At 30.3% G+C, this 20,893-nt stretch overlaps 1 protein-coding gene across 8 annotated transcripts in view; it reads right to left on the bottom strand.

Moving 5' to 3' along the window:
• The window catches only part of nuf (rab11 family-interacting protein nuf), a 57,489-nt gene that overhangs the window by 16,205 nt on the left and 20,391 nt on the right, over nucleotides 1-20,893 (bottom strand). For 2 of the 8 annotated variants that reach the window (XM_085188094.1, XM_085188090.1), the window contains exons 2-8: nucleotides 19,385-19,686; nucleotides 18,666-18,763; nucleotides 17,473-17,597; nucleotides 16,374-16,457; nucleotides 16,069-16,113; nucleotides 8,720-8,758; nucleotides 8,194-8,311 (exon numbers count right to left, since the gene is read on the bottom strand). In XM_085188094.1, coding sequence (XP_085044220.1) covers nucleotides 8,194-8,311; nucleotides 8,720-8,758; nucleotides 16,069-16,113; nucleotides 16,374-16,457; nucleotides 17,473-17,597; nucleotides 18,666-18,763; nucleotides 19,385-19,532 — 657 coding nt within the window. In that variant the 5' untranslated portion in view covers nucleotides 19,533-19,686. Of the gene's footprint in view, nucleotides 1-8,193; nucleotides 8,312-8,719; nucleotides 8,759-16,068; nucleotides 16,114-16,373; nucleotides 16,458-17,472; nucleotides 17,598-18,665; nucleotides 18,764-18,845; nucleotides 18,932-19,384; nucleotides 19,687-20,250; nucleotides 20,274-20,893 lie in introns of those variants that run through there. The other 6 variants (XM_085188097.1, XM_085188095.1, XM_085188091.1 and 3 more) reach the window with 5 other exon arrangements.

Genomic DNA, 20,893 nt, shown 5'->3' on the forward strand with positions numbered 1-20,893 from the left:
AGCTAATCGTTCGTATTTCCCCCTTATTCATTCTATGAATAAAGTATTAATCAAATTGAAAAATTGCTTATAACTGAAGAATTGCTTATACCTAATATAGAAAAATATTAGAAATTATATTTTTTGTGAATGTATAAAAAATATAGTTAACAATCATAGTGAATCCTTAAAAATTTCTTGGTATATTTTTTAATATCTAAGTAATTTGTTCTGTAATTATATAGAATATGAAGTTAGCACCTACATGCAAAAAATAAATAATATTCGGATATTTACACTGTTCTTGTACAATATTTACTTTGTAATTGATTCTAGAAGAGACAAAGTCGTTCAAAGACAATCTGTGAAGGTCATATTCATAGTAGAAATATTGTTTTTATGAACCTCAGACTGTTTAAAAAGATTATTAAGAACAAATCAGTTGTTCAATATAAATAACAATACAATCAAAATTTTAGCTCGAGATATCTAACACATTATTATAAATGAGACTAAAACTAATTTTACTAGAGTATTTTAACGCAACTTGTAACATTCGACCCCTCACGCTTCGTTTATCCCACTCAAACTCTAATAATAGCAATTAGTCTAGATTGCAAGATCTAGTACAGATGGCTTGAACATGTGCTCAGCCTATCGTGGACCGATTGTTACATTTTTTATATGCGTGATCTAGATTAATTTTATTTAAACTAATTTATTTATTTTTAAACCTAAAATTATGACCAAAGTTTAAATTTTGTTATTATAACTAAACAAGATCTAGAGAAACTATTTCTGATGGCGCCCAGTATTGCAACATCGCCAGGAAAGGTGTTGTACTGCATTTCGCAAATATCTTTGATCTATTTGTTAGACATTAGAAATACTATTCATATTATAAATATGTAGTGTTGTCGATGGTGGTAGTGGACGTCATCGGTGATATCAAAGATTTTTATATTGTTTAAAATATCTAGAATTATTATTACACACAAAGCAATGAATCTTGCAAGAATATAATATATTAAAACGTGCAGAAGAAAAACATATTATCGAACAATTAACGAAAAACTAAGTATTTATTATTATCATTATTATTCTTCACATACCTGAAAAATGACTTATCCGTGATGAAAAAAAAGAGGCGTTATACATAGAGACGAATATAATTTGTTAAATTTTCACTAACATACTTATATTAGACGTTTAAACTGATTAATATAACAAAATATCAAATACGTAACTTCTTACTGAGAGCAGGTAGATCGCGTCTCAAACAATAGTGAATATTTCGCACGCGTTCCTTCACACCAGCCAGCACTTTCTGTTTCACAGGTTTTTTTGAATTCACATTTTAGAACACCCAGTTAGATAACCTTAGGACGACTTTACACTTGTAAGGCTTTGATATATTGAAGAAGACGATGGACATGTTACACTAATAAGATTATATGAGCGCGATAATTATACACTTTTACGTATACGTCTTTACATAAAGTTACTAAAAAATCAGCTTCACATTGAATCCCACACACACAAAGGGAACATAGTGCACTCCGTTACCCACATCACCAAATTCGATCACCATTCGAGGGAATGAATTTTTACTTATTAATATTTTTCTTTCCTTCTCTCTCCAGCATCAAGGCATAATATAACTAAAATATTGAAATACGTTATGTTAACCAAGATGACCAAAAAACAAATATCTAGAACCCGGAATTAATAATTTCACATGTGTTTAGAATTGCATGCAAGGCTATTTTTTTCACACTCATTCGATAAGACATTATAGATAGAGTGACAGACATATTTTATCATTTCCATTATGTTATGCAACGCGTATCGATCTTATTTCATATTTGAAATTATGAAGATCGTTTGGTTGATTGATGGCGTGAAAATGATGTAATTTTTTTATTCCAGGTTTAAAATTATCTTTTCATTCTGGAAAGTCAAGAATTTTTTTTTACGTGTATTTCGCATATAGCTGGGTAGGCAGAAGGAATCTGTGGACCTGGTGTTGAGACATTCAAGAAAATATTAACTATTTCATTTCCTCGAGTGAGAATAGAATAAAATATTGCTTACTTTCTGATTAAATTTCTGTAATATCTATCGATATTTAATAATGACCATAAGTTAAAGTTAGTTTTTTAATTGACATGTGGTTTGATCAATTTTCATTTAATAGTTATAATTATCAATATAAATATTTAGGATGTAGGTATGACAGCATCCTTGACACATTTTGCACGCCCACACAACACCCACTGTACGGGCATATCCTATTGTTTACTGCAATATATTATACCTACGTCTAATAAATTATGTAGATTTAGGCAGGTTCAGGTTATTAAAATTTGTGAGGTAAGGAGCAGGAAATTACGGTTAGTTCACACAAGAGTGCGACTGTAAACGAGAGGGGCTGGAGGTTCAATTTCCACTCGCGGAAATGAAATAATTTTCATTCCTTCGCTCTAGTATCAAAAAAAAGTGCGGTGTTGAGTTCCATCATTTAATACGCAATGTCTCTAGAATTTGGCGGAAAGTAGGGACCGGAAGTTAATTGCAAAGTGTGTTAACACTAGAGTCTCCGTCTGCTGTATTCCGTACATAGTATGGTTTCTACCATGCTATGTACGGAAGCTAAATAATAATAACCTTTCAAGCAAGCTAAATAATAATAACCTTTGTTACATAACTAGAAAATGAATGATTAAAAAACCATAAAAACTAATCTGGACTAATTGTCTACACATATTACTTTACGTAATGGATTGCTCTTCATATGCTACTTCACGTCACACCCCCCCTTAATTAAATCATATTCAATTAAAAATATACTCCAACTAAGCATACTTTATTACTTTATTAAACTAAGCCCCCTATTTGGACTTTGTGACACCTTTGTTTTCATTCATTCAATAAAAACGACTTCTCAAAGTTGATCTCAGACTTGAGAGCGTTTCAAGTAAGGGCCTAATACATTTGAAATTACTATGCTTATTTATATATATATTTATTTAAATTCAAATTATTGCCATTACACAATTTTTTTTTGTTGCCAGCATATTAAATTTATAATAACAATCATAACAAACCATAATGACAAATTAATTCAAGCATACAGTTCGCTGTTTGTTTTAATGCATTATTTATGTACACGCCTATCTAGGTAATGTTGCGTGCAGTTTCTCCCAGGCCCATTGTCCGTTGCATTACGAGCCAGTTGCAAACCTTCCAATACGTCCATAATAGCCCTTATTGCTTTAAAATAAACACTATTCTAACTTTCTCTACAGTACACATTGCTAGTTTTAGAAATGCCAACCATAGACATCGCCCACGTAGACGAAATGAACTTTTGCGTATTTCAAGAATTGTAAACACTTGAAGCTTTGAGAATGTTACGGTTTTTGTATTGAATGAGAAAGGGAAATTGGAAATAATATATCTCTTACGTTTCCTATTCATTAGATATAACTAACTTTAATAGGTGGGTATCAATCTACGTAGAAGATTGTCTATGCCAATTAACTATGAAATGTCCTTTCCTTGAATTAATACTGTTACGTCAGTTAGGTGTTTATGTAATAGAATTTTTTTTGAACAACAAAATCCACTTTTCTATTACATATTTTAAAGGTAAATTATCTACACTGTTGTAAATTTATAATTTTTTTAGTAAGTTTGATTACCATAGAATAATTGTTGTCTTATCTTTATATATAAAAGGACTTGTCCTCACTGACTGAGGTAAGACGCACGCACAGCCATGACCGCTGATGGTAGAAACTTGAAATTTGGACAGATGTTTACTTTCGTAATCTGGACATCCACTAAGAAGGGATTTTGAAAAATTTTAACCCTAAAGGGGTGAAATAGGGGTTGAAAGTTTGTATGGAAAAAAAATTAAATCGCCACCGATTTTTATAAAATTTTAAATTTAGAGTTTTAAAAATATTTCATTGAAAACGTGTTTTATGGTTTATTAAAATTCACACTTAAATAAGCAAGCGAAGCTGCGCGCGTCCACTAGTTCAGTTATAGTTAGTCAATTTCATCAAAATATATGTATGTATTTATTTATTTACATCTTAACTTTTATAACCATAACAACTGCGATTACTAATGTTATTAAATTTAAAAAAATATAATTTATTTTAAGGAAGAACTAATCAAAACAATACCTACCGATCACTGTGTATATATATCGAATTATGATTGTTATTCCATATCGATTGTTTATCATATGGACACGCATCTGACCGGAAGGTGCGCACGCGCTGTTTCCTGTCGTCGCAGTCGCTACGAACTGTGTAATGAACCGGGGCGGTCTATTGTTTTAATTTTTTTCCTCTATATTCATATTAGGGTCATCGAACAGGCGTTATGGATTATGTTCCTTTAATGGACGCTTATGCCTTTATTGGGTGTAATGGCGTCTGTTAATTTCCGTTCATATATCATTTGTGATGAATAAATTGTTAATATAATATAAGAGCAGAATACGGCCGACTTATTTATGTTTTAAATTAAAATACTTAATTAAAAACATAAATAAATATTATTACTTAATTATATTTTAAAATAGTAGACTTTAATGCGTTTTTTGTTTCAGCAGAATGTTGTCATGTAGTGGAAGGTAAAAAAATGCAATTGTGCTCTTCCTGTCGATATCGTCGATTTAACTTCGCAATATAATTTGGCTGATTTGCGAAATGGCGAACGCACAATGTAGTTGCAATAAATTGGTTAATTTGAAAATAGATTCAAATATATCTAGTTTAACTCCTTTAAAGAAACAAATTTCTTGGACGAGGGTTCACTCAATAAAATAAAATAAACAATAATATACAGTAAACTAATAATTCATATCTCAACAGATTATGACTAGGTATGTTTAAGAATGTAATATTAAGCTTTCAGTAACTGTCTGAAAAGTAATTAAAGTAAAATTACAAAAATTGGACCATTTAACTTGTGTATTTTTTACATTCATCTAAATTGGTATTGTGTTTGATAGTTATGGGTTTGATCCAGTTGGAACTTATAGCAACTTACATTTATATTATTTTCATAAATCAAGATCAGAGTATCCCCTGGCCCTGGTACCTAGTGTCGTGTCAATCTAAAAAAAGTACTTGCGATGTAGAGCGAGCGATGGATTTTCAGTCAGTGAAATATTTTTTACAGTAAAATCAATTGAACCGATATTTCGGTTTCTTTTCGCTCATAATAGCTCAAGGTATACTAAGTTTTAGAATAAGTAAATATATAATAAAATCCATAGTTAAACCTTTACCATAATATCTGGTACGCTTAAACATAAATTTATATTAAGCTATTGCATTTATTATGGATGACTACTGCAGATGCCGTCGCACTTTTAATAAGAGTAGCGAAACATTTATTTTTGGATTTGGCTGGTGCCCAACTCGACCTTGGATTGATTTATTAATAAGAATAATATATATACGTAAGTTGTATTTAAAAATATTTTTTTATATAATTTTATAATTATGTATATTTATAATAAAACTATTCAAATTAATAAGGTTATTTAGCTAGTCTAGCCAGGCGCTACACCAATGAATAACGTCAAGATATGCTGTAGATATTAATTTATTTTCTATTTAATTATGTCATTCTGAGTTCTTTTCAATGTTTCGTCAAATCTCTAGGATGATATTAGATATAAAAAATATATACCTAGTCATATTTAAGAACAAACACGTTTGGAGGTGGCTACAGCTACAACGATTACGCTTGGTGAATAAGTGTTTTTACCAACTAAATAAACTCTCTTTAGTCATGAAAATGACACAGCTCCGTAAATAATTTCTAATATACATTTGTGCGTAAGTTTAGAAAAATGTTTGAATCTCATAAATCAAATTGTGATAAAAGTAGTACACATATAGATACTCTTTTATTTTTTTCTTGTTTAATAAATTAAATATAGGAGATATATAAGCAATTTTCTTAAGGATATTTGAGAGGGCAGTTCTACTCGGCCTGTACCTAAGCCGGGCTAGTAAATAACGTCTCATATTGATAAAACGAATATATAACAATTAGTAATTTTAATTATTTTAACCTTTAAGTATGGACGTCGGGTCTCACAGACCCATGTGGGTCTACGAATTCTACAAATCGGCCACTTCTCGGTGACTTCCGCCACTGAGTCGCTCAGTACCTTTCGTATTAATGGCAAAATGAATGTAGATAGCAGTGGTTGTGTCTCTGGGTTCAAAACACGTGAGTATTTAACTTTCTAAACTGGGCCTGGGTCTGTCAGACCCGACGTCCATGTTTTCCATACATGAATGATTTCAAAACGCCATATAGTTTTATAATATTACAAAATATACTTTAATATTTTAATTGTATTATTTGTATTCAAATGTTTTTGTTGTTATATATCATATATTATTTTGCATTGTTTGTTATATATTTTAGTAATATAAATATTATTTACCTAAAAAAGATTCAATTTTTTTTGTTTTTATGATAAAATGGAAAAAAATGATCGACCAAGCACATCAGGGACAAAAATATCGGTACTATATAATCAACATCAAACAAGAGAATTGGACGACGACATTTTATAAAGAAAATAGCACTTTATCAAATAAAAAGACGCGTTTCGTACACTAAACTACTCTAAGAATTGAGAATGACTTTGACTCGCGTTTCGCGATCTTATCTATCATTTATTGAACATAAAGCTAAAAAAATAGTTTTGGGTTCTTGAAAAACATGTATATTTTGCCCCCAAAAGATATATAGAAAGACAACACATACTTATGTTGACTGCAATCGTCCTGTTTGCCTACAATGTTGAAAGCCATTGTGTATCGATGTTCAATAATACCTTATCTTGAGGTGTTGTCAAAATTTTTATTTTATAACATAAGATGTAATTTGTTTATTTTTTTTATTTGTTAGACTTTATATTTTGTTGAAAAAATATTTATTTTATTATCTGTCTTTTTTTTATAGTATTATTTTCTTAAGAGCCATCCCATGTGGCCAAAGACTGAAATTGTGACTTTAAGTTACTTAAATCGTTGTGATGCGTAAACTTTAATAAAAAGCGATTTTATTTATATTGATTTTGCTTGATTTGAGGCTATTCATATAAACTAAAACATAAAATTGTATTCTTCCTTTAAAAAACAGACGGAATATGACCAATAAATACACTGGTCTGACAGACCCGACGTCCATATGTGTGTTATAAAAAAATCACGTCCATAGTTAAAGGTTAAGCCTCCAATTATAATAAATAGGTATTAGAAGTATTACTTTCACTATAAAAACTTAAAGAACCTAAAACAATTAATTACTTGCACTCATTTTGCGTCCTTACATAAACTATTTTCCTAGGTAAACTCTACTTTATATCGTCAGGAAGGAAGTTGACATAACTACTATCACAAGTGATGCATGATGACTTGCCAATGACACACGATAACGAAACCGGTCTACCAAGACTTTAAGGTAATTTTCTACGAACAACACGCTTCTTATCAATTTCATTTCAATGAAGAATTGAAGTTCGTTTTCATAATTTTCAAATATTTACTTTTGTCTATTTTTGATACAAACATTATGTATTGTCGATTTTTTGTATATTTCATTATCAAATGTACATTTGTACGGTCCCTTGCATGAATAAACAAATGAAGCTTCTTAGAAACCTGATGCAATCAAATGATACGAATATTTATGCGGCGTTCTTGCTGCATGTGTTTTTATGAAATTGGCCACATAATTAAAACCTGTAGGCTACTTGCCATGGACCAACAGTTTGAAATTTGGCACAAAGTGGGAACTTATAATATAGGAAAAAATCTATTCTGTAAAATTAGTCAACTATTATAAATTGTAATTCTCATTGACATAAATTCCTGAAATTTCTAATACCAAATAAGAAGTAAACTTAAAAATTACAATAAATTCTAATCTAGTTTTTAACTACTATTGTAAATTAATTCACATTCTGTGCAGCATGTTTAGCAATGGCGGGAAAAATTGCCGGTAGGTAATATAGGAAATCTAGGTTTTGTAATGCGGATGCCAGCAAAACTATTTTTTTTTAATAATGAGACGTTATTATATAGTTTCATTACATTGCTATTACGTGTAGATTAATATCAAATAAATTCCTCATAGTATCAAGCCAATGTCTTAAATACTGACCTTGTAGTTAAGACCTTGCACATCCTCTTCAAGTGAGACATCAGAGTACATGTCGTCAGCCGGCTCCCCGCCCGACCCGCACCCGGATGAGTTAAAGGACGACGACCGGTACAATTGGCTAAAACAATAATAATGCCTCACTCGATTAGCTATTCAGGACACCTCAGGAGAAGATTTGAATTGGAACGATTTTAATTTGCAATAGACAGCGACATCTATTTTAATAAGTAGTAGGTTTCAACGCCATCTATCATAAATCATAAAATGACATTAATAGTAACGTTGCATTTTCAGTTTAGTTACAACTTGTTGCCATAGATGGCGTTTATTGTAGGTATTACGTCGTATTTTTACTTTCCTGACATACTTATATTAATTATACTAAGATATTTTTTTCATGAAAAAAAAAAATTTTAAAAAATATTGTTCAAATTTTTTCCATATAAATCAATATTAAAATTTATTCAATTATTTAAAAAATATATATGTTACAGACTATACATAATTAATATAATAAAATTATTACCTTGCTAAGACATTGGCGCCAATTTGTCGCTTCCCTGAGCTGAAACAATAAAGTAGAATATTAATAAAGTAAAAACATACGTTTATACTTTATTGTTAAAAATAAATTATAAGAGAAACTTGTGAAGCAATTTTGTTATAAAATGTAAAAGTAGGCGTCGCTCGTTATAAGAAGGCATGTGCGCGTATCACAATGGAAGAGCATGATGTAAAGTAAGATATTATAAATTAAATTACTATATTGCTCTTATATGCTTCGTACTTAGAGTAGAAAAGTGCGAGTTAACGTTACGGAGAAAGAAGGAAATATTTTTGCATGTCGAGCGCTAACAATTATCGCTTTTGTGTGCATCTGTACGTAAGCAATTATATTACATAAACATACTATTTCGACGGTTTTAACAGCCGTTGTGCATTGCTTTAGAAATAGTTAGAATTTTTGGTTGTTACTTCATTCATTTAATTGAAGTATATTTGTTCCTATTATGCATTACTTCAAGAATTTGAACGTTATATTTATTGTAAGTAAGTATACTCGAACTGTTAGCGGTTTAATTCGCTTGAACTACTAATTATTTATTTTCTCACCTGAATTACTTTTTTATCTAATAATATTATCATGGTAAAGACAATATCCATATACTTATAGATATAATTTCAGCTAATTCAATAAAATATTAATTTTATAGCAATATTGTCGCAAGCAATTGTTTATATTGACATATTTTTTTTATTTTTGAACCAATTGAAATAAAACAAACACTCAATGTTAAGGGAAGTTTGCTAAAATATAATAGTGAAAACTGCATTTAAATCGGTTAGGTCGTTTCTGTAATTAGCGTAAACAAAAGCACAGATAAACATACAAAAAAATAAAAATCATTGTTTTGGATTATAATATAACAATAATAAATGCCCCTAATATCTTTCATGTACAGACAGTGATGAGTTACAGTTTAATTATAGGTATAGTATAAAATATATTCATGTATATAAATAATAATTGCTATTTATATTATATGGCTATCTAAGCTGTGCTTGCACATAAGGGGCGATGGTGAAATCATGGATACGCGCATGCCATGAAATTGTGTAAGAAAGCGATGCACTGAAGCAATGCGTCGTGGTTGTGATAATTATATTGATAACTATGAAATGTGTTTCCTTTCCAATCTGTTGTCAATTTGTGATTGATGGTACTTGTAACTTATAAGTGACATTTTTTAATCTACTAGTGGACGCGCCCAGCGCCGCCTGCTTATTTGCACCCTTAGGGGGTGAATAAAATAAACCACGAAACATATGTTCAATGAAATATTTTTAAGAGTGTAAATTTCAAATTTTATAAAAATCGGTGGCGATTTAAAGATTTTTCCATACAAACTTTCAACTCCTTATTTGCACCGTTAGGGCGTGAATTCTATAAAAAACCACGAAACACGTGTTCAATTAAATATTTTTAAGAGTCTGAATTTCAAATTTCATAAAAATCTGTGCTGATTTTATTTTTCCCCATACAAAGTTTCAACCCCTATTTCATCGCTTTAGTGTTAAAATTTTTCAAAATCACTAGGCAAAGGCAAGCGTGCCTAGCCAGAGACACGTGTTTTATTAGCTGTTAGTAGCTATTTATATTTGTAGCAATAAAATTAAGTTTTCCTTGCAATCAAATACATTGTTCATTGGGTTTACTTCATTTTTAAATTAGATAGTTTTATATAAATTACGGAAATAAGAATGTTTACAGTTTCCATTTTTACCAGTATCGAATATGATTAATGTTGTAATGGCACACGATTATGTTTAGTTATAATATTTCTTGTATATTTATTAAAACTATTAACTGTATAGTATATTATATGTAATTGTATTGAAATATATGTGACAGGGACATTTTTAGTAGAGAGTAGTTGAATATTTTGTTTTAATTTTTATTTGTTAAACAAAAAATTAAAAACGTTTTTTTTTTGTTTTTTCTATAAGTAAAGTGTGTAATTTTTGCCCTTCCGCGTTTAGCAGCGTAGGAAGAGATTAATTGTATTAGATTTTAGATTCCATTATATTTAATTAATTACAGTGTAGTATAATTTACTATCATATATTATAAAGCATGTATCACTGTTATATATCAAGTGTTGTAGAATTTTGATAGTCGTCTATTTTCTCTTTCAGTAATTACTCTGTGACGCTTCGTTGCTATCAAAAGTTGCGTGATCATTATATTGTTTTTTTTTGTTTTTATTTAATATAAATATAAAATATAATAAGAATATAAATAACATTTATATAAAAAACCAACAGTCCTATTATTAAATGGCTATTTTTTACTACATACTGTGTGATGACTTTAATAAATAAGTACACCTACATAATTATTTGTATTGTTCGTATTTGTTGAATAAAAAAACCTATGCTAAATAAGTGAATCCATTGCCATTGCGTGTTGGACACCATTGATTATCCAAACAATAGAATGGACACTATAAAATACTCATGCGTACACATTGTTGCTTTGTCCACAGTCTAATAAAAATAGTTGAAATACAAAAGGAGCAAGGGGAGTTTAAAGGGAGTTTAAAGGCAGTACGCTGTATCCCGCACACAGCAGGGTAGGCAGAGGGAACCTAGTGTTAAGACACTCCGTTCCCCACTTTCTGCCGAACGCTGGAGGCATTGCGTGTTGAATGGCAGAACTTAACGCCGCGGTTTCCCTCGACACCAGAGCGAAGAAATGGAAATATAAACGTAAATAAATATTTCACTTCCTCGAGTGAGAATCGAACCCACAAACAACCTTCGCGTTACAGTAACACCCTTGTGCCGCTGCGCCACGACTAAATACGTCTTATTACTATTAACTTTTGAAATATTTCCAAATTCTTGTGTGAGTTTTATTGCAACTTATTCTTTCTTGTTCATTATAAATAAAAATAATGAATTCTACATATTCTAATTATAATATGTACTAAATGCATTTTAACTAAACAATCTTACATAGTTTAAGTGAATGTGATTACAAAATTTTTATCAGACCGTAAATTTAAGGTTAAAAATATATAAATTTATTGTAATAAAACACAAGGCTTTTTTGGTACATTTAAAAAACTATTCTCCTACATTCTAAATTCAAAGTAGCTGTCGAACCTTGGCCTTGTTTGTTATAAAATATCTAACCTGTAGGGTCGCTTTCTGTAGTGCATGTGGAAATTATTCCGCTCCAGCTTTACAAGAATTAGTGTTCAAATATTCCTTAAAACTTATATAGTGATCCGATATGTTGGTATACGAGACACGACACTAAAATTACCTACATATATCCAGGCACGTGTATACAATTAACAATAACATTGAAAAAATAACGACCGGATTTTATTTTACTGTGTTTATAAAAAATAGAATTTTTGCTACTTTAATAATGGACCCGCGTAGAATGGGCGAGCGGTCGCGATGGACTGACGCATCACAGCACAGCAGAGTGCAGGAATGGTGGACAAGCACCAAAGGCATGAATTATCTACAATGGCTGACTGCGAAACGAGTTGTTAAATTATTAAGGCTGCGGTCCTAGGTTATTCATTTTTTTATTATATATATAGCGAACTTCTCACAAGGCGTCACGTCTGTCCGCTACGGAATAAACAAGTAAATATTTTATGTTTATTATACAGGTTTGTTTGGATGTTTATTTGATTGCTTATAATTTGTTTATGAGTTATTGTCACTGTTAATAGCAAACTCATGCGTAGGAAGTTCTGTAGTCTTCTTGTACGTGTTACGGTGTTGAAAGGGTGCAGATTCGATTATTTTGGGATTACATTTACCAAATATTACTTTAGATCAGGAAAAGATTAAAAATATTTTAAAAGACAATTCTCAGTATTATTTAGTTCAGTTAAGTGAAATGTTTTACATATATGGATTGTGCTTAAATAGGAACTTTTCTCGTGCTTTCTGTAATATCAATAAACTCGTGAAACGTTGGTTGGTTTAACATGAACATTCACGCCTAGTTTTGCACCAAAAAAGAAGAAATGCGACGTAAGCAGTTGTAAAGAGGAAAGAAGAATATCTTTAGAAAACAAAATCATTAAAGTTAACAATAAATAAATAATATAATCAATTTAAACCTAACGCGCACCTACTGCGCATGGTGTGAATGACAACAGGAAACGGTTGTCTTTCATTAACCGTTAATACGCCTTCGAATTCTAAATACTGTAATTAAACTTGAACTAAACATACATTTGGTGGTGTTTGTGTACATTTCTTACAGTATAGCTATATGCATTTTGTGTTAATTTCTTTTACTTTTTTTTATTGTTCTTTTAATGGTATTTATTATGTGTTTATACATATATGGCAGAGAAATGGATAATTTAAAAATCACACATTAATACGATTTTTTATTTTTTTCGATCATGAGGTTAATGCTGTTGATGCTGCCCTATTGGCTTTTACAGCGACACCGGAAGGGGAGGGAAGAAGGTAGGTACTCTGTCCCTGATGATGATGACGATTTTTGAATCGAATGAGAAAAGTGATGGTATTATTATTATTCCAAACCTATAATATTAAAGTAAAGGAAATTGAAATATTACTTTATTATATTTCCAGACGTCGTAATCTATTTTCGTAGTGCTCAACAAAAACAGAAAAATCCTAAGATTCTTCAATTATTAATAATTTTTAAGTACCTACGTTATGTGAAGGGTTATATTTCAATTTCTATGTAATAGTTCACGTGTATTGAACTTGCATAAGACTTCATTAGGACGGCAATTAGCGAAAACGGAAAGAAGTTAGCGGTATATTGTGGGCCAGTCGAAATTGCCGTGTTCACGTCTCTAACCACAATTACCTGACCGTGGGTGACGCAACGTCAACATTATTTCGTTTGTTGGAACGTTAACTGTTGAGACTACGTACAAGGACAATAGTTTGTAAGATAATTGCTAAATTTTGTGAATGCATGATTTCAAAAATATAATAAAACTAGTGGACCCGGACGCGGCTACGCCTGCTTGAACTATGCGAATATTTGTTAAATATATTTATGAAATTATTTTCAGTTTTCATAAGAGAGATGCGTTAAGCAAGCTCATTTTGGGTGACGTTTTCTAACAACAAACTTTGCAAATCGTTGCTTAGCAACGGTCGCATAGCGACGGATGTTATTAACATGGCGGAATTAATTGCATGCCAAATTAATAAGTATTTTAATATATTGGTATATATCTAAAATATTACAAATATGAGAAAAAAAAGTATCCTATGTTCATCCCGAGACCCTCAAGTATCTCTATATGAGTATTTTATCACAATTAAATTAGCGGTTTGGCCCTGATTGCGTAAAAGACAGACAGACAGACAGAGTTACTTTCAAATTTATAATATAGGTATGGATATATACATATTAAAATAATCTTAAGTTTATATGACTTAGTTATTTTTTGTATTTTAAAATTGTATTTTGTAAAACATATTATAAATAAATCAGCTTCACGCTGTATCCCCCCGCTCGCAACAGGGTAGACAGAGGCAACCTAGTCTTAAAACACTCCGTTCCCCACGTTCCGTCGAATCTGTATGCATAGCGTGTTGAATGGCGGGACTCAACGCCGCGCTTTTGAATAGAACCAGAGAGAAGAAATGGAAATATACATTTAAGTAAATATTTCATTTCCTTGAGTGGGGATCGAACCCACAACCAGTCGCGTTTACAATCACACATTTAACATTATTTGAGAACAACTACGGAATTTCTATGATATATTTGTAATTATAAGTATTTCCGAATGTCATAAAGTCCCTAATAACGGCTGACAGCTGTTGTACTCGCGTCGTAAACTAAATATACGCAGTCACCGTACAACAATAGATTGAAAATAGATTAGCAAAAACTTTGTTATTTGCGAATGAAACAAAGATAGGCTCGAGTTTTCGTTGGCCTTTTTGCTACGTCTGCGGTCGCTAGCGTGACATCTATTGATTAATCATACATCCTAAATTTGATAGAAGTGTTATAGAAGTATATACAACCTACACGAAATGACTGTAGACTTCTAAAAAAGTTTAAACTGAAACTATAAATAAAGTTTATTTTTATTGCAGTTAAGATTTTTTCTAAAATACTGGCTTTTAATGGTTCTATTACTCCAAACCTTTAAAAACTTTAAGGGCAAAAATTGTCAGTAATTTTTTTTTTCATTTAGATCCACGAATTCTTGCCGTTTAAGCGGGATAGGCTAAGACAGCCAAGTGTTCGGACACTCAATTGTATATTTTTTATTGGAATATATATTATCTAATATATAAAAATAAATTAAATTGAAATATAAAACATCAAGAAGCTAGTTACATCTTTCAAAGAATAATATTAAATTAATTGTGAGAAAATACGATATAATTATCCATTTATGTACTTACTTGTGTTTCATAAATAATTAGGTACATTAAATAGACGCCGGTCTATGAATCATAAATCGTAATAGCTAAAGTTCAAATCTTACTACCGGTTGAGTCATTTAGAAATCTCATACAAATATAATATTAATATAACTTACTTTGATTTATTTTTAGTTGTATCTATGGAATCAATACTGGTTAATAACTTTCATTATTAAAAATAATAACATAGGAACGAGAAAGTACCACTTTAAAATCGTGAGATATGGCTTTCTCACAAGTAGAAGTATACTTTCCTAAGTGTAGAATAACACTTAAAAAAAATAAATACAATAAAATTTATTGACATATTTTGTCATCAATATAAAAATAAATTATATTTACGTAGAAAAATATTTTTTCCTACAACTTTCCTTTATAATGTAACTAGTAAGTTATGTCGTAATATGGTTACGAAGGTAGATCAGGAAGGCTTTTAACATAATTTCCTGTGGTCACGCCTGTCACGTCACTTATATGTTTAAAGTGCATTTTAATGTACCTAATATATTATAGCAATAATGTATATCAAAGTATATATCGGCGCAATTAGTAACTTGTATAATTGGAAGCGATGGTTTTGGGTTCAAATTTTGGCTGTTAAGGTATATCCGCAGATGTATTAAACTATTTTGTTGATTTTTACAATATATCAGCAAAAAGAAGATCGCAGAGGAAGAAAAAAAAGAATATGAAATAGTATGCAAGCCTTATTTAAAATTAATTTTATAATTTTGTTATTATTCAATGAAGTTACCATAGTTAAACTCAACAAAGAAAAAGTTAAATATTTCTTATAAACATAAGGTTAATCTAACTAGATTTAATAACTATGACATGGAAAAGCTTATAAAAGCGTGACGAAGTTTTATAAGTAAGCATGCAACATAAAATAAAATGGCTTACTGTCGCATGGAGCCCCATCGTCGATGCGGCAGGTTTTCTTGGTGGCTACGAAAAAATATATAAAAGTGATAAGCTAGCATTAGCAAAAAATGTGCAAAAATAAATATGAAATTGCATAGCAATTTTTATCAGCAAACAGAATTGCGTTAAAAAAAATAAAAAGTCACACTTTATTTTCTAGAAATGCCTATGGGATCTATAGTTACTAAATTTGAATAAGTATATAATAAGAACAGATCTTAATTCATTATAAAAATATTTTTCATATTTAATATTTAATTCAAATATTTATAAAAAAGGAATACCTGGGCGGGGTCCGTCGAAGACTGGTCCGCGTCCATGAGTGACGATTCAATTGATTTCCAGGACTTCTGGATCCGTTTTCCAATCTATCAATAAATGTACATATTAAAAGAAGTTTTATGTTAAATAGTTATAGATATATTTTGCTATATTATATTCATATATTATTAGAGAATAGAAATTTACATCTTTATAAAACTAAACAAAAATCACTACTGTACAAATATCATGGTATAAAATGATTAGGTACTAAAAATTAGTATAACTAAATGAGTCATTGCTTATACTATTCCTATTTTATTATAAATCTAATTATCACGTGCACCACGTTTAAGAAACTCCTAAAAATCACATGTACCAAAACGTTAGTACTAAATTCTTTTAATAAGCTTATCAGCTTAACTAGAAAATTTTTACTACTAACAGGTACTTAGCTGGTACATTGAACTATGTATATACTCGTACATGCAACCTAAGTCTTTGAACTGTAAGAACTTAATTTATGGTCTATTAATAGGAAATTACCCTTATTTTGCTGCTATGGTTGTTTTGAATTATAAACGTTTATTTATTCATTAATAATATTAGTAAAGTAAGCAACTAAGCAAGATTTCATTTTTCAAGCACATTTTGATCAATGTGCTTATAAAAATATTTGCAGTTAAATAAAAATTATATACATGGGTTTTTTTGGAAAAATATGTAAGTAAAATCGAATCTACATCTAAATAATTATAAGTCTATGTAATATATAGACTTATATATTGATGAAATGAAGTTTTATCATACTCGTACCTCCCTGTACTTATATTTCACGTTGTACTTTTGTTTGTTTATAACATAACGTGTTTATTGACATTTACAAATAACGTATTACAGAGAAAATACTATTTTAAATTATTAAAATGTTAATATTACTTGGCAGGAAATAATCATTTAGAATAGGTCTGCTTTTTATGTTTCGATGAATCAATTTCAGACTACCTTTCGACAACCGACAGAAACAGACTATCTTTAATCTTACGTAACTTTAATGAAATTTTGCGTGCTTGACAGAAATAACAGTATAATTAATTAATACTGTTTTTAAAACAAACTGACGTGTTAGAAGCGGGAGCATCGGCATCCGCTTCGCCGTAGCATTCGAAATTTTCAGCGTCTGACATTGAGTTGCCAGGGCTGGAGTCAGCCGTCGCCACTGATTGGCTTCCCGATTCTGTGCCATTCTGGAAAAAAAAAGATATAATTTTAGTATAATTATATACAATCAACTTGCCAAACATAGGCGTAAAGCTATTTATATGTATTTAATGATAGAATATTAAAACGTGAAAAAAAAAATTTAAACCATAAAAGGATGTTCATGAAGCATAATAAATTTATTTTACACCAGGTGTGACGGATGGGAAACAAGAAGTAATCCTGTTTTAAGTAGCGTAGTATACTGTAATTCATATTTTTTATACAAATAGCATTAACTTTTTACTTAATATAGATGGTAAAATATTTAGATATATTTTTTATATTAAACATCACCCAGACATTGTAATATCTCTAAAATAGTTGGAATATTGTGTGGGGTTTAATAAATCTACGTTCTCCCTTACTTGGGAAGACTGAGTATTGGGTGGATAGTTATCTGTTACAACCCCCCCAGCACGGTTCTAATGCCTCGAATATTATGGAACCTATGGATATGGGTCACAAATGGAATGGTCATTCCAGTAATAAGTCTTAACAGGATTGACATTGTTGGGTCATCTTTAGCGCGGTACTTACGCACAAGGGAGGTTCATTTTATTTTGTCAATCAAAAGTAAATATTTTGTCGAATTTCTTTTTTTACATGCAGTCGTTATAATTAATAATTAAATTATATTGATAAACTCTAATTAGGTGCTTCTTTAAGGGAAAATTCTGAGAAGTATTGGTTTCAATCATATAAAAAGATAAGTCTTGGGGCGGCAATTAGCGACATACTTGACGTTTATCTGTTTGACGCAGAATTTTATGAATTATTTTTGTCAAGTTTGATTACGTCCGTTTATAAAAGGAGAACGAAAAAGGGTGTGGAGGTCCTACTCGCACTTGACTGTTTTTTTATTAATAGAATTTATTATTGTGTGTTTTGTAATATAAATTTAAAGTCAAATAACTATAAACTACTAAAAAACGGCTTTAATAATTATGTTGTTTGGAAGCAAAAAAAATTAATACAACAACCGTACCCAATCATCCTACTACCAATTTCCTAACAATGAAAAACTTTATTAGAATTGCGTGTAATATACATACCTGTAATTTTCTAGGCAAGGTCCCTGGTGATGAGCGTGGCGACTTAGTCTTCTGGAATAGATTAGGCGCCATCATGACCGCCTCAGGCACCTTTAGTTCTGGAAACAAATAAACAATATTCGTTAAGCACTTATCAAAGTATCTAATTATCTATTGTTTGTACATAATAAATTTACTTGCAATAAAGTACAAAAGTATTCATCACGAATTACTAATATATATTCATCACGAATGTCCTAGATGCGATACCAGCGGTAGCTAAATATATAATTAAGTATTTTATCAATTCTAAACAGATTTAATCAACAATTAAATGAGACAGTGCCTGATATCTTTACATTTTTATCGTATTCGTGTTATCGTAATAATTTCGAAAAACATTGTTACCACTATATTATATACAGAAGTAAAATTGGATTAAGCTATCATTTAAAATATGGAAGAAAGTGCCCTAAAGTAATTTTATATAAACTAATTAAATACAATATTGCAATGACGTACAAGGGAATTTTAGAATTTTAGTTTTGGATGCTTATCTACATACTTATTCTGTAGTAAGAAAAACGAAGGCCCGTATTTATAAATCCCTCTCAAGATCGATCTCAAACTTGAGAGCGATTTCAAAATATGGGCTAAAATACATAATATATAAGAATTTATCCTTTTTTAAATTGGAGACTATAGGTACAAATATACCATTACAAGACTTCTATGCCTACCATATATAATTTGGTTGAGGATTCTGCAGCAGTACACAAAGAGACGAGCAATGAGAAGCAGTGCCCGCCACCATGCCTCTAGCAGACGAGCGCCGTCAAGTGGTTCACCTTTCAACACTATCACAATCTCCGACATATAAGTCAACATTGATGATGAATATCACTCATTTACACTTTTTAATTTACACTTCCGAAATTAAGTTTATTTATGTTGTCTTTATTTAGAAATTATATTGACTTTTGTGTTTATTTACAAGCATTTGGACCTTTGAACCTTCAAATTTTACAATGAATGTAAGTACCTACAAAAAAGTCAAATAATATATTTAACTTCTCAGTTAGTTTTATCAATTTTGTTCATTGTTAACATAGAATCTGATAAGAAACTGTGTTATCAGGTCTCGATGTAAAAGGTGCGGCTGGTACCGAATGCGCGAATCTAACCGTGTTTTCACTTTTTTTGCCATTGTTTGGTTGATATTACAATAATTTTGGTATGTGAGCTATTTTTAAATTTGCACTTTGAAATACTATATTTATTACGTATTTATTGATAATAGATATGAATAGTGAATTTCTCATACCAAAACATTTATAATATACTTAATTGAAGTTACTTAAATTAAATAAAGAGGTTAAGTGCATTTTTTAATTACAAAATAACTCAAAAAATCCACATTTTAAAAATTTTGATGTTTTATAATTTGTTTTCACACATTACAGACTTCACGCTCTCTGCACAGGTATCTTAAGAAATATCACATTGCATTCGCTCCAATTTGCTTCATTGATCAAGACGTCATCTACAGTTATCGGTATAAGACTATCATTATATATTTATATTGCAGCCGTTTCAGACTTATTACTTGTTTAAACCGCGAGAAGATGTGGACTTGTAAGTAAAAATAATCATAAAGATACATTAATTTAAGTTACAAGAAACAAAAGTCACGTAAAAACCGAGGAATCTATCAGAAAAACCGATTTGGTAGATACGTCAAACTAAGAGGAAGATGACGGTATTCTTTGTTCTCCAAACTGTATTTGTTAAAATGGCAACACAGAGTAATAGACAAGCTAAATGAGATATTCTTCAGTTTTTTTAAATTAGACGTGATATTGAACAAAGTTAATGTTTTACGTTTGTTGGAAATACGCATCATTAGTCATTTTGAGGTTTTTTTAACTTTGTTCCTGTTTACTTTATATCAGAAGACAGTTATAACTTCCAATTCTTCTTTTATAAAAGAATCTTACATTTTGTTATACCTACATAAATAAACCTAACATTAAAAAACGCTACGGACGTTTTTATTGCACAAGCAATACATCCTTTGCATGAAACAAAATCGATTTACTAGCTAATTATTTTATATCGATTCATAATTAATGCTATTAAAGCCTGTACGACGTAAAAATAGAAATTATTACTTTAATAATTACAACTCGATATTGAAACGTCTAAAAAAGAGCAAACCGACGACATTCAGCGACAACTGTACAAGACCA

The sequence above is a fragment of the Heliconius melpomene genome, chromosome 7 (assembly GCF_056956725.1).
Source record: "Heliconius melpomene rosina isolate 202511_hmr_F chromosome 7, ASM5695672v1, whole genome shotgun sequence".
NCBI classification, from domain to species: domain Eukaryota; kingdom Metazoa; phylum Arthropoda; class Insecta; order Lepidoptera; family Nymphalidae; genus Heliconius; species Heliconius melpomene.